This window comes from Parus major, chromosome 21, assembly GCF_001522545.3.
Source record: "Parus major isolate Abel chromosome 21, Parus_major1.1, whole genome shotgun sequence".
NCBI classification, from domain to species: Eukaryota; Metazoa; Chordata; class Aves; order Passeriformes; family Paridae; genus Parus; species Parus major.
The window spans coordinates 2,872,748-2,886,915 of record NC_031789.1 but is presented as its reverse complement, the minus strand read 5'-3'; the positions used below and the strand labels follow the sequence as shown (position 1 = coordinate 2,886,915).

General features: G+C 42.2%; 1 protein-coding gene across 4 annotated transcripts in view; it reads left to right on the top strand.

Annotated features, from left to right (window-relative positions):
* Window positions 1-14,168, top strand: part of DHRS3 (dehydrogenase/reductase 3) — a 39,224-nt gene that overhangs the window by 6,603 nt on the left and 18,453 nt on the right. For 2 of the 4 annotated variants that reach the window (XM_015648380.3, XM_015648381.3), the window contains exon 6: window positions 684-1,158. In XM_015648380.3, the coding sequence (XP_015503866.1) occupies window positions 886-1,158 (273 nt within the window). In that variant the 5' untranslated portion in view covers window positions 684-885. Of the gene's footprint in view, window positions 1-190; window positions 1,159-14,168 lie in introns of those variants that run through there. The other 2 variants (XM_033519199.1, XR_001524787.3) reach the window with 2 other exon arrangements.

Genomic DNA, 14,168 nt, shown 5'->3' with positions numbered 1-14,168 from the left:
GAGGTGGCCAGAAGTGCCCGCAGGTGGCCCCGCTGGCCGCGCTGGCAGCGCCGCCGAGCCGCAGCTCGCTCGCAGCGCAGGCGGCCGGCGGGGGAGGGCAGAGCAGAGCCACTCCCAGGAACAGTAGTGAAATCGCCCCGACACTTTAACTGTCAATCAGGATTAATGGGGTATAAAACCTCCCCAGCGCCGCGGCCCTGAGCGGCAGAGACAGCAATAGGCAGAAATGAGTAAGAGCCGGAGCTGAAGTAGTGCACGGCGTAATTCCTGCTCTGTGATCAGACACTCCAAGTGAAAAAACCGGGAGAGGGGGCAGAGAGAGGCAGTGACCAGCTCAACCTTTGCAACCGGCTCAGGACAGAACGTCTATAGATATTTATAGATACTAAAACAAAAACAACAACCTCACCCTGAATAGAGCCTTTCTTAAAAAGAAGGTCCTGGCAATTCTGTCTTATTTAAGCAATTTCCTGAGTCTAAGAATAGAAATGAGCTGCCTGGAAGGCACTGCAGGCTGAAATTTGGAGACATGGGCTGCTTTATTTTATTTTTCTAAATATAAAAACCTTTCGTTTGGATACTGGATTTTTATGTGGGTCTTTGCAGCGGAGGGATGTATGGTTACTTTTAATTCTACTTTTTTTTTCTCTCTCTTTTAATTAAAAAAAAAAATAATCATCCAGTTAAAAGCAAGGAAGCTGTTTTACCTGCCTTTGACAATCCCAGAGGACACCGATCAAGAAACGGGAGTGACTTGGTCTTCTGCACTACTTTACTCCTACCCCCATTTTTTTTAGGGGGAGAGAAGGATTTTTTCCAGTCCAAGAACCTCTTGCCCCCAAGTTTTGGAAGGGGGTTGAAGACTTGTCACCCGTCTGGGGGTGCATGAAGGGCATTGCTTTTCTTTCCCTGCCACCTTGGTTTTGTGGAGGTTTGGAAGAGAACTTTGCCTGGGAGAAGAGGATGATGTGGAAGTGGCTGGGTGCCCTGCTGCTGTTCCCGGTGCAGATGGTGTACCTGGTGGTGAAAGCTGCCGTGTGCCTGGTGCTGCCGCCCAAGCTGCGAGACCTGTCCCGGGAGAACGTGCTGGTCACCGGCGGGGGCCGAGGCATCGGCCGCCACCTGGCCCGGGAATTCGCCAGGAGAGGAGCCAGGAAGGTGAGCAGGGAGGGGAGGGGGAGCACCCACCTGCTGCTCTGCCAGGGAGCCCTGCTCCCACACCTCTAGGTGGGATCACTTGGTAAAGGTGAGAGAGGCTCTCATTTTGCAGAACTGAGTCATTACATCAGTTACATTTCAGAAGTTGCCCACTCCTCTTTCCCTGCATCCTGCCTTTCCCCATCCCATCCCTGAAAACGCGATGCTGAGAAAGGTCCCTCTCGTGAATCCTCCTCTGCTGACAAAGGAGAGGTTTTCGTCTCAGCCCAGGTTTCCTGTGGCAGGGGAGGGAGAGCTGAGCAATTCCTGTGCATGGAGCCAGTGCTCACTTCCACTGCTGTTTCCTGGGCTGCGTCCTGGCACTGCTGGGTGTGGGGATCCTGCACAGTGAACCTGCATCTATCGGGATCAGATCCAGGTGTATCCCCCCGGAGGAGAGGGGCAGGTGGCTCTGGGGCAGTGGGGAGAAGTGTTCCCTTTCACCCTGGTGGGTTTCCACTCGTGAAATTAATTTCTTGTGCTTCCTCAAGTCCCTTGTATTTCACTTCTGGACAGCCCAGAGCTGTTCAAAGGGAAGATGAATGAGAACCCGGCAAGAAGAGCACAGCTTGAGTGGAAGCTGTGGGTTATTTGCACATTTCCTTCAGGAGAGAGGCTGAGAGTGGCTGCTCTGCACAGCAGCCCAGAAGTGCCTGTGTAGCTGGTGGGTCCATTCTCTTGCTCAGGAACTTGGTGGTTTACCTTGAAACGTTGTGGTTTTTTAAGTACAGGTATGTCCCTATGTGGGAATCGGTCAGGGATACAGAAACACACATCCCTGAAATGAATCTTAGGATGGAAAATTTCATCTCCCCTTTTATTGGTAATTAAGTGGATGACTGGTGAAATTAGACAGCTGCACAAATACTTCTCTGTGTGAGAGGATGAATGAGAGTAAATAGAGAAGAAAGAAGAGGAAAAATACAGAATGAGAGGCTATTTAAAGAAAAAAAATTGGATTTAGTTCAGGATAGTGTTTTGTCACTTCCTTACACATGCATTACAGTTTTCTCTGTGTGGTACAGAGCTATTCTGGCATGTAACTCCGAGGTGTAAAATATGTCAGCATTGAACTTTGATGTTTGTCTATGTTTGTGTTTAAACATCATGTTGAGATTTACACATTCTGGGAGTCAGAGCAAACAAGTTGACTGACCTTTGGACCCAAGAAATTTGCTGAAAGTGTATTTATATTATCTGTTGGAATACCATGCTTCATTACTTATTTATTTAGAGTGGCTGGTTGCTATGCTGAGCTCTGGCATTAAAGTGGTACCATTTCTACAGCACATTTAGGAGCTCTTTTGCTGCAGTTGAGCTGGGAGCTGAACAATGGCCCTGAGGAACCAGGGGACAGGGGCCAAAAGGAGACAGGGCTGTTTGAGAGAGAGCTGAGGATGGAATTACTATAAACAGGCACAGTATTCTAGCTGTATGTCTTAGCTACCAAATCTCTACGTATTGTAAAAGGAAAGAATACATGAGAATGATTATTGGGAACTTTTGTACTCTTCTCATATGATGTTCTGAAATGCTCTATGTTCCTAGTTACTGGTTAGACCTTTGGGGTGTTTTGCCTTTTGGGATGTTTTCATGTGTGTCATCAAGGTGTTTACATCTTTGCATTGACTCAATTTCAGTTAGATTTTCTTTTTGTTTATATCATGGTGTCCAGTCAGTCATATATGACACTCAGTGAGTTTTGATCCCTCAGGTACTGGCCCTGCCTGTCAGCCCGTGGTGAGAACACCAAAGTTGGCTTATGCTCCTTAGCAACTTTAATGCCAATTTTACCCAGATGTGGTAGTTTCCATTCCCTTCACCCTGAGATTTCATTTCTTTCCTGCTTCTGTGCTCAACCCTAAATTTGTGGATTTTATGCAGTCGCCATGTACCATGCTCAACTTTCTGCTTGGCACTCCTCTTCAATTTTTCACTTTGGTTTTGACAATCAAAAAGAAATGAAAAAGGCTTGTGGTATCTAGCAAGTCACCTTTTGATTAGGCTTGTGAAAATTGACTGTTTTTCTCTTTTTACGCCGTTAACCATCCTACAATAATATACAAAGCTTTAATTATTGATCATAACAAACAACTTAGAACAGATTCTGATTATCAGATGGCGTAGTCACCATATTTCAAGTTCAGAAAAAGACTTTCCAGCAAAGGTGTGGAATTCTGGGGCCAAGCCCAGCGTGGCATGGAGGTGGTTGGCAGCAGTGCCACAGCCTCAGGTTCTGGTGGAGGGTGTGCAGCGTGTCCTGACCAAGTGCTCCCGGCGCCTGCGCACACAGACATAGTGGCGGGCTTTTGGAGGTAGGCGGCGATATATAACCATATTTTTGAGATTAGAATCTTCAGAAAGATAAGTTAGTTGGGACTGTGAGGATATGAAACTTCTCTGGTAATTAGGCTGGATGGGATTTCATCTTACACTCACTTTCAGAGGCTGGTTTTGCTGCTCACAAGTGAGGTGTATCGGAGCCGTTTTCACGCAAGGTGACAAATGTTGTATTTCACAAGATTATGAATTGTCACGTCTGCAGCTCCTCTACTCTAAAATTTGATATTCCATTCAAAGCTATGAAGATGACAAGAAATAAATCCCAAAAGGGTTTATGCAAATGGAAATACAATGTCTTGTGCTTGACTGATCAGCATGGAGACTAAAATTCTCAGTCTCTTGGAATGGAAGTCCCTTGGGCATGACCTTGTAAATCCATCCTGATTCCCATTCTTTACCCTCATTGCTCTGCCATTGTGCCTCAAATGTGACTTAGTTATATAAATGTCTAGGAGACATTTCCTTCCCAAGTGATGTTTCTTTTCTCACAGTTGTCTGTTGGCCTCTCTGAAGAAATGGCCAATAAGGCACAAAGCAGTGCCAGTTTGTTTGCACTTTCAGAGGTCTATGATCTGTTTTTTCCAATTAAGCTTGCCAGCAGTTTTTAGGCAATGAGGGACTTTAATCATCAGATCATTCCTGTTCAGGTGTACACTGAGAGGTCAAAGGATCCATACTCCATTTGTAATTTCAAGTAGTTGTCAAGAACTACTTGGTCCTGGGAGGCACTGTGTATTGAAATGCTTCCTGGAGCACTTCTGGAAAAAGCTGAGAGCATGTAAATGAGCTGTATGCAGGGATGAAGTGGTTACAGATGATCCAGGACATGTTAGTGTTATTATGAGCGATGAACAGCATTGACTTTTCTCCGGAAGTGCTCAAGTGTTGTAATCCAACTTCCCAGAGATGTGTCCAGATTCATAAGTGCCGGCTGAGAAGCTACTTTGCTGTGGCTGAATTGATGGAGAAATTAACTTTCTGCTTTCTTTTCTTGGCTGCTTGCAGAATTCAAAATCCTCACTGTTGCTTGCTTTAACTCTTGAGAATTTGACTGTACCTTGAAAGTATTTGGTCAATGAAGCATCACCTCTGCCTCAGTCTCACACACTGGTAGCTCTGTCAAGGCTGTTGATACCCTGGTGAGCCAAAATGGCAGAGAATGCCTGTGTTAATGAAATGGGAGAAGGAGAGACTTTTATGAGTTTATGATTTAATGCCTATGAAATAAAAATCCATTTCCAAAGCCTAACAGTGTTTTGCAAAGCCTGTACTGTATAATCCAGTTAATATTGGGAAGGCTGGCCCCTTTGAACAGTATTTCTTGTGTTGGAGAACAGCCCTCTGCAGATGTGAGCAGTCAGGGGGTGTAGGGGCTGAATGGGTTCATTCACTGCTCAGTAGAGTGGGAAACTGTGCCTGCTTTCCTCAAAGCCATTTGCTTTTCCTACAGAAGTTTCATTATAGTGCCTTTGCCAGGAAGTTGTCAGCCCTGGTTTTGATGGTCTCTACTGAAGAAGTTTGATTCTTATGTCTTTTGTATGCCTCACTCTTTCTTAGGTTTTCTTTCAGAAAACCTTGATCTCTAAAAAGTTTCCTTGTCATTTTAATTTGCTTTGTTCACAGGTTATCTAACTTGAGGTGTGATTGAACAGGAAAGGGATGCTTGGTTCTTAGGCATTCTGCACTGTTAAATGTCAACAAAACCTAATAGAAGTAATTGAAAAATATGTTAATGATAGGACAGAAATAGATTCTCGAACTCTAGTATGTAATTTAGTATTCTTGTTTATCTGACAGTGACTTTGGAAGAGTTTCTTCAGCCTTTCCAGAAAAACCCAACAACCCTGAAACCTCAACTGTTCTTTCCATTGATATTTTCACAACATTTTTCAAAGTCAGACCTCGGTGTCTGCATTTTGGAAGATTTCTTGTCGTTTGGTTGTGCTGTTCTCTTTCAGATCAGTGACAGTTGGGATGGGAGGAAGCAGCACCAAGGAAGGGATGGATGAGAGCTGTGCAAGCCCACACTGCTGCTGGAACCTGGAGTTTCCCTCAGTGTTTCCCTTTCTCCAACAGAACAGAAAACCTCAGAGGAATTACAAGCGCTTGAAAGCCTTGTATAATTGGAGGGGTTTAGCTGAGTGAGATTTGAGGCTATTTTGTGTTTAGGCTTGAGAGTATTGGAGAGAGATTATGTAAAAAAAATGGTATTGGGTCTTAGAACTTAGCCTTGTACTCCCAGTAATGGAAAATTTGGCAGGTTTTGAGATGAGTTTATCAATGGCATACTCTTCCCACACAAATTGCATCTGTAGGTCTATGAATATTTCACTTTGGTCTTTATGAATCACATTGACATATTATTTCACAGATTTCACAGAATGCTCTGAGTTGGAAGGGACCTCACAAGGATCATCGAGTCCAACTCTTAAGTGAATGGCCCATATGTTATTGTCCTGATTTGTATGAATTAGTATATACCTTCTAAAAGCTTCTTTATAACACATACCAGTGCTGTATGATCAAGGATTAACTCTACTGTGACTAGAGCTGGATATTAAATTAATACCAATCTCCTGAAGTGAGGGCAAAAGGCAGCCACTGCTGCTGTTTCAGAGCTGTGACCTTTCTTTGAGATGCAGGACAAAAGCTATGAGTGTCTCCTGTGGATTCAATAAGAGTTCCTATTCCAAAATGTCTTAAAGCATTGGTCACCCTCAAAGAATAATCTCTGGTTGCACTTTCAGAGCCTGTAGAAGAGTCTTGCTAAATTGCATTACAGATTAGCTCTTGCCTGGTATCCAATTCCCGGTGCACAGGAATGGAAATGTGCCCCATGCTTCCCAGATGGTCTGCAGTGTTCCAAACCTGGAAACCTTCCTTTTGTAATGGACAAAGGTGTGGAATTCCTGACCATGTGCTGGGGGAGTGGGGAAGGGATGGGAAGGCATGAGATCCCTGCAGGAACCCTAGCAAGCCCTTCTGCTTCTGTCAGCTTTAAAATCCACTGTGCTGGGCCAGTTGTCAAGGAGACACTTTTGTTCTGCAAGTAATAACTGATTTCTGACACATTCATTCCTTCTCAGCTCAGAACATGACTAGACCTGATCTGGCCACCCCAGAGAACATTAGTCCTGATAGAAGGAAAAGAGCTGGTTTAAAATGACACAGCTTTCAGAGCTGAGAGGACCTGATTTTCCTCAGAATCTGATTAATCACCATGTACTTGTTTTTAACAGGCATCGTGGCCTATCATAATGAAATCAGAAAGCCTTTAAAATTAGCTTTATAAAAGAAATGGACACAGTTCTGATGTACATTACCTAGTGCAATATGCCAGTGTGGTGCACTGCATTTAAGGTGGCCTGGTTTTAAAAGACTGTGTAAAATTTATAGATATATATATATATATTTAGGTTTCAGTGCTAAGAAACTGTTGCCAGGTGAGCATCTGTCCCCCTTCTGAATGCTTTTCCTGCCCTGTGGTGCTACCACAATGACACAGAGCCCATGTGTCTGTCTAATGGATATCTGTGCAGTCATTTTGAAATGCAAAAAAGCTAAGTGACCATTTGGAAAAGGCAATCTGACATTGTGTAAAAAGGATCATGTAATCTAAAAGAAAAGAGCACATTTTCTATGCTGTAGATATTTTAGTGTAATGAGAATGTTTACCTGTAGTGCAAATATGAGGTTGTAAGTGATTAATCTCTCCTGTTGTGTGTGCGGTTGGGGAGAAACCACCATAGGAATGCAGCAGCTTCAGGGATATGTTAAATGATGGTTACTTTAATCTTCCTTAAATTTAAGCACTTAATCTTACAGTGAACTATTAGAGCATGTCACAACTTATCAGCAACCAGAAGTACATGAGAAGGGCTGGGGAGTGAATGTTTTTCCATGTCATGCGAAATAATACATTAATTTGAAACTTTTGGTAAACTATGAGAGCACAGATCTGATTGGGTGGCTTTATGGTCTCCAGAAAGGCTTTATTTCTCCAAAGATTACATCCTGACGGCAGCTTTATTTAATGGCTTCCTGTTGGCAGCTCCCTACTTTGTTGATTGGATTTAAGGATGGGCAGAAGAGCCCTTGTTTGGAGTCCCAGGCTGCGATGGCACGAAGCCTGTGCTGGGTGCTGGTGCCAAGGCCAGCACTTGGAACAACATGCTGAATAAGTGTCTCTGCCTGGCAGGCACCACCAGAATTTATCAGCTCTCAGATCTTTGGTGTCTGTGAAGCAGCTTGGGCTGGAGCTGTTTTAACTTATAATTTGGAACATACCTGTCTTTTGTTGCTGGGTATGTTGCAAGAATAAATAATGTTAACAAGAAGTGGGACTTGCAGAGTTACAGTCTTGTCATCTCCCATCAAGATATGGTGATGTCATGAGAAAATATTGTCCCAATGAGACCATGCTGTGTTGGCACACCAAGATCCAGCACTTTTTAATGTGCTGAAGGTCTGGCATCAAGGCAGTTAAGTGAGGCTTCCCACTAAATAAAAGGACCGTGCCAATGCTGTAAAAAATCTTGAAGATGAGGTTATATATTAATGTCATTGCAGTGCCTCAAAAACTGACTTAACACCAAAAAGATGCTAAATGTGCTCCATAAGAACAACAGCAAAAGATGATGCTGGTCTCAGGGTTGGCAGGGATAAACTAAATAAATGTGACAGTGGAGATAAAAACCAAAAGCCAACTATGAGTACCAACACAGAACTCTGCTGATTAAAGCCAGACACTGCCACACCACTTGCTGAGCCAGTTTAAAATTTTGAGGAGGCATCACAGCAATGGAAGTTTTAAGGTGGGGTTTGAAAAGCAGCAGTAAAGAGTTTTGAAGAATGTTTAAAGAGGTGCAGGAATTGTGGTAGGAAACAGGTTGTTTTAAAAATTAATGCTGGGAAGTAAAGGCTGCAGTAGAAGACCTGATGCTCAATGAAAGGTGATAGGAAAAGGGTACAGTGAAATTAATACCTTGAAAGTGGAAACAGAGGCTCAGACCTGGCAAGCTGGAGGAGGAGGCAGTGAAATTCAAAATGAGCTGACCTGGTCAAAGCAGTAGATGAGGTGTTTGATCTTGAGCAGGGGATTGGCCTCAACCATAGTCTGATTCTCTGATTCTCAGTCTTATTTGTACCACAGGAAGGAAGAAGGTGGATTTTCTGAACTTCAGGGCTGACAGGAAGGTTTTGGGCTATGATATTTCATGCCACTTATCTGAAGTGATTCATCCCTATTTTATTTGCGTCGTTTCATCACCTACAGTGACTTGTAAAAGTGCTGCTGTGTATTTATGTTGCATTTATGTCATGGCTCTGGCACAGGCTAGGAAAAAGTCTCAGATTTGTAGAACTATTTCCATCTGAAGCACTGTAGGTAGTTTTTACTGCATTATAAAAGAATCAAACATGCTGTTGAGCTAATGTCTAATTTAATTAGCCAGGCAGAGCAGTTTGCTTTAAGAGTGACCATAATCCATGCACACAGTCCTAAACATTTGACAAAAACATTTTAAAGGAATCAAAGATTTTATTATTCTTAATGCTGCCGTGGAAACCTGCTTTATTGGGGTGATACTATGCAGTGGAGCTTAGAAAACTCTGAATAGACTCTGAATTCCATTTCTGAAAGAAATCAGCAACAGTCAAAGTCAACATATCAAGAAATATCTGGTTTTACATCAAACAGCCAGAGCAAAGACCAGGAATTTGGCCTGACAGTAACTTGAGAGGAATGAAAGTATTAAGGCAATTTAAAAAAAAAAAAAATTAGGACAAATAGATGATAATGATGAAGTTCACAGAAGCAGCCAGCTAATTAATTCTACAAAAGTGATGGGAAGAAGAAAAAAATGTGACAGTTCTCTTGATTTCCTTCCCATAAAATTGAACAAGGGTCTAGAAATTTCGGTATCTTTCCTTCAGGGCAGTTTGAAAATGTCAGCTAATGTTAATTGAGTATTTAAGTATCGAGTATAAGTTTGAGTATTTGTTTTAAAATCCACTAATGCTAGTTAGTGTTTAGTGATTCTTTCACTTTGATCCCTGTCCCAAATTGAAATCTAACACAATTGCTGCTTCAAGGTTTTTCTGCAGGAAAGGGAGGCTGAAAAGAAAAACTCTTAAAAGACAGAGAACAACAGCCCAGAGCTGACCACCGAGAGAGAACAAGCTCTGGCATTTTTAAACCAGTGCTTATCAGGAATATAAACCAGAAATTATTAGAGATTTTTTTTTTTTTAGCTGGGCCCAGACTCTGTTCTTCAAAGCATCCTGTCAACATCCTGAAGAGTCGAACAAGTCAGACCCAGGCACTGCCAGATCCATTGGCTGATAACACTGACGCCAGGAGAAAAGGGTCAAATACATGTTGTTTGACCTTTATCCCAGTGGGGATTAAATTGATTCTAATTAATAGACTTGGGAATAGATGGGTACCTTGGCAGAGTTTTTAATTAATTTAAATTGTTCATCCCATTAGTTTAGCCATAAACTATGCATAATTACAATGGGATTTTGTGGACAGGCATCCTTATGTTGCCACCTTCTTAATTACAATTTATTGACTGCAGTGCTGCAGAGCTTATTTGTTTTGGTTAACATAGGGATTTTTGTTGTCTTACACTGCCTGAGCAAATGTGTCAGTGCTCCATTTATAGCAGTAAAATCATGTTTGAAAAATGCAGCTCTGCTGAATCAGTTATGCTTTAGGTGTGTGCCTGTGAGGTAAACTTGGCTCTCAGTGTGTAACCAGTGACAGTTCCACACTAGCTCTGAGTAGCCAGCATAAAATGATACATATTTTGAGGCAGTATAAAAATGATGGCTGGAAAGATTCTGTGATTATCCTGTAGTATGACACAGTTTTAGCTACAGATTAGAAAAACTCTATATAAAGGTGGGATGGCAGTTGGTGTGACCTGGCTAATAATGTATTTCTTCCCTTATCTCAGTGAAAGAGCCACTTAAAATTGGTGCAAATGGAGTTCAAACTTGACTTGTCATTCAGTCATCTTCCCTTCTCTTGGGCAGCACAGGTGTATCCATGGGTACTCTGTCATTCTGCTAGATCCTCTTTCCCAGAAAGTCCTGGACTAGAATCCTGCTGTTGAAACTTCTGGGAGGGCTGGTATCAGAAAGTCAAAATTCAGGCACTGAAGATCTTCAGTGTTTTTTAGAAGCTTCACTAAGGAGCAGATATCTCCTTTATGGCCAGGCCTACGTTTAGAAGACAGGAGCCACCACTCAAAACAACCATGATATGTTATGTGCTTATAATTGGGGTTTATTTGCCCTTTGAATCACCAGGTACAACCAGGATTTTCTTTGTTTCTGAAGAGCTGACAAACTGGCACCATTTTACCTGAAAACAGAAATTCTTAGGTAATCCTTTTACTGCACCTCGAGAAAAAACTCAAATATACCAGGCCTAAATTATGGGAGTGAAGAGTGTTGCTGTAAAGACACTGAGCACTTCATCTTGCCATGCTCTTCAACAGAATGGATCAGCAATAACAATGGGCAGTCAGATATTTTCTACATGAACATTAAATTACTGTTTGTCTTCGATCTGTCATTTCAGTCTCCTTGCTGGCAGTAAACACAGACAGCTTGTCTCTGATCAGCACTTCCCTGGGCGAAGCTTGGTGGGGAGGGAATGGAAAATCCTGACATCCCCTTTCAGCAGCTTGGCTTGATGTTGACTACAACCTCAAATTCCCTGTACCCAACTCCTAAAAAACCTTCCCTGTGAGGAAAAATCAGCCTTAAGGAGACAAGGTCACGCTTCCAAGTGGGATATTAAAGACATCCAGCTGGTACAAGTGCTTCTTCCCCAAATGCTAATAGCTCAGGGCTGGCTCTGGCCACAGTGAGCTGTCAGGAATTATGTCAGAATATTTCCAAGGCCCTTGGGAAATGCAGGAGTCCTGCCTCGCTGAAGAGAGCAGTGTGATTTTGGGTTTGGGACGTGCTGGTTGTGCAATGCTGTAGCTTTCTGCTGCTTGTGGCTGGATTGTAATCCAGGCCCCTCCGAGACCGTGCTGTGTTTATATTTGATGTGCTTATGAATTAGGTTTGTCTCTTTAGGCATCAAAAGGGGTTCCAGGGTCTCTTTCCCTGGATGATGATGTGCAACTGTGGCAGATTGTTCTGTGACACCTTTTGTGATGAAAGGAGGGGGATGTGTGTGTGCACACATGTGTGGGAAAGGGATCTGGCACTTTGCATGTCCTTCAGAGGCAGAGTTCAGCAGAGGGTCAGCCAGCTCCTCCTGACATCACTGCACTTGTTTACAGCTCTCACTGAGCTCTCCTGATGCCTTTGACCACTGACACTGTCTCATCTTAGTCCAGCATTTATGCAAAACCAGAAATTTAGAAGAGCATCTTACATCTATAAAGGGATTTTAGTTTCTCTTCCTCACTGATTTGAAAGGGACAATAAGAGATAGAAAATTTTTAACCACTGAAAATAAGTTATGTTTATAAAATAAGTGATATAAAATTATAAACTACACGTTTTCAGGTTGTTGTTAAAATTGTAAATGCACTAAATAATCAGAATGCTGGTTATAGAATGAAAAAAGATCCATCTCAGAGGGAGTTGATATATTTGGGATGAAGTTAGAATGGTTTCTGTAGCCACTGGAATCAGTAAAAACAAACACTTTTGGTTTGCATTTGAGTCTCAGATTTAGGCCAAGGGGTGTTATTTATTTCAGGGTCCTCGTTTCTAAGTGCAATTCCAACACTGCCAATCCATCCCACATCTCCCACTGCTGCACGTGGGGATTGCTGTCCTTCAGGCCATTACTTCACTTGGGTTTGTCACTTAGATGTCAGTGCAAGCAAAAAGTGAATGTGAGTCAACCAAAAATAGGCCTGTTTTTTTAGGGCTAAATTTCACACACTTTCTTGGAGCAGTTTCCAGATCCCCAATGCTCTGAAGCTGCTGGCAGGGAGGGAACCCTTCAGGCAAAGAGCTGTGACTACCTTTGAACATGCTGAGAATTATTGTGCCTCAATATTCTATTTCTGCCCCTCAGCTAAAGCTCAGTTACTAACCAGGTTACTTTATACAGTTTATTTTATTGGAAGGTCAGGTTTGTCTCATGTTCTGTGATAACCTAATTGATTTTATGTGCACATTGAAGTGAATTAACTTCATTTTGCATTGCAGTGGCCTGAAAAGCATGCAGTCACATCCCAAGGATGGTAACTTCCAGGCAGCTGTAAGTTCTGATTATGCTAAAGCTGGATTTGTGACTGCCTGGCCAGCCCCTCTTGTTTAAATAACCACCATTGTGGCAGAATCTGAATTGCTTTGATCATTTCTGGGTAAAAGTAATGAACATGTGTATAACTTCTGTTTCTACATTTAGATTTAATTTTATTAACCAGAGCTGTGCTGGTTTTCACATTTTTTTGAGAGCAAGGTAGCTACTTTATCTTAACAAAGTATTGAAAAAAATTATATAATCAGTGAAATACCCTTTTTAAGCCATGCTGTACCCCTGGGAGGGGGAAGTTGTGCTCTGGGAGCTTACAGTCCTCTGATTCCCATCCTCCCTCTTTGACTTAATGGACTGAGAGAGTTAAATATGTCCTGAAAACTGCCATTTGTACAACTCATGAATAGATTTTAGAGATTCTGCCCTGTTGCATAGCAACAGCCACCATTAAAAAATAACATTTTGAAAAGCACATTAAAAGATAGGCTACCAGTTAAGCATTTCAATATTGAAGCTTTCTTCTAAGCAGTGCCCTTTATTTCTTCTCCTAACATTCTTATAAGAAAGGCACCTTTTGACAGCTTTTATATGGTTTGAAAATGGTAGCAGCTCTCTTTTTCTGGAGGCAGAGAAAGGCTTGTAAGGGAGCTCGTCTGGAGCAGTTGCTGGTGTTCAGTTTATACACAAATTTAAGGCAGGCTATTTTAACTCCAATACTTCTCCAGTAGCCTCACGGGAGAAGTTATTTTTTCAGTCAAGAACTGCATCCTATTATGCACATGGATGATCTGGAGCATATTTTAGCCCTTTCTGGAGGGCAGTTTATAATGACAGCATTGGGAACATTATTCACCCTTAGGTTTCCATGGCTGTTTTTGTTGCAAACCTTCTCCCAGCTTAACAAATTGAAACCCTTCCCTAGTTTTTCTTTCCAGTGATGTTTTGAGTACATCATCTAATTGATAAATCCGTATTTTTTATTTTTATAGAGCTTGTAGAGAATTTTTTTTTTATATATATATTCCCCAGAATAAGTGAAATGCTGGTGAATTGCTCATCATGATTTAGCTTTGAGGAAAACAGAAGGTGTTCTGAATTAAAGCTGACAATTCTTTAAACTGGTAATGCAGCATAACTAATGCTTTTATAAGCTGTGCAGGGTCTAACCTAGGAGTCAGTGCTGTCCCTGGGGGGATGCAGTGGCCAGCCCCCTCTACTGGAAGTTAAAACCACCCAGCATTTCAAGGTTAGGCTGCTCTGCTACAGAATTCATCTCAGAAATAGAAAGGCAAACTCTACAGAAGAATCCGCTTCAACTGGCACCCAGTTTGTAGCTCTTTAATTTTTCTTTCACATACATTTATATTGTCAGGTTGTTCTACTTTGT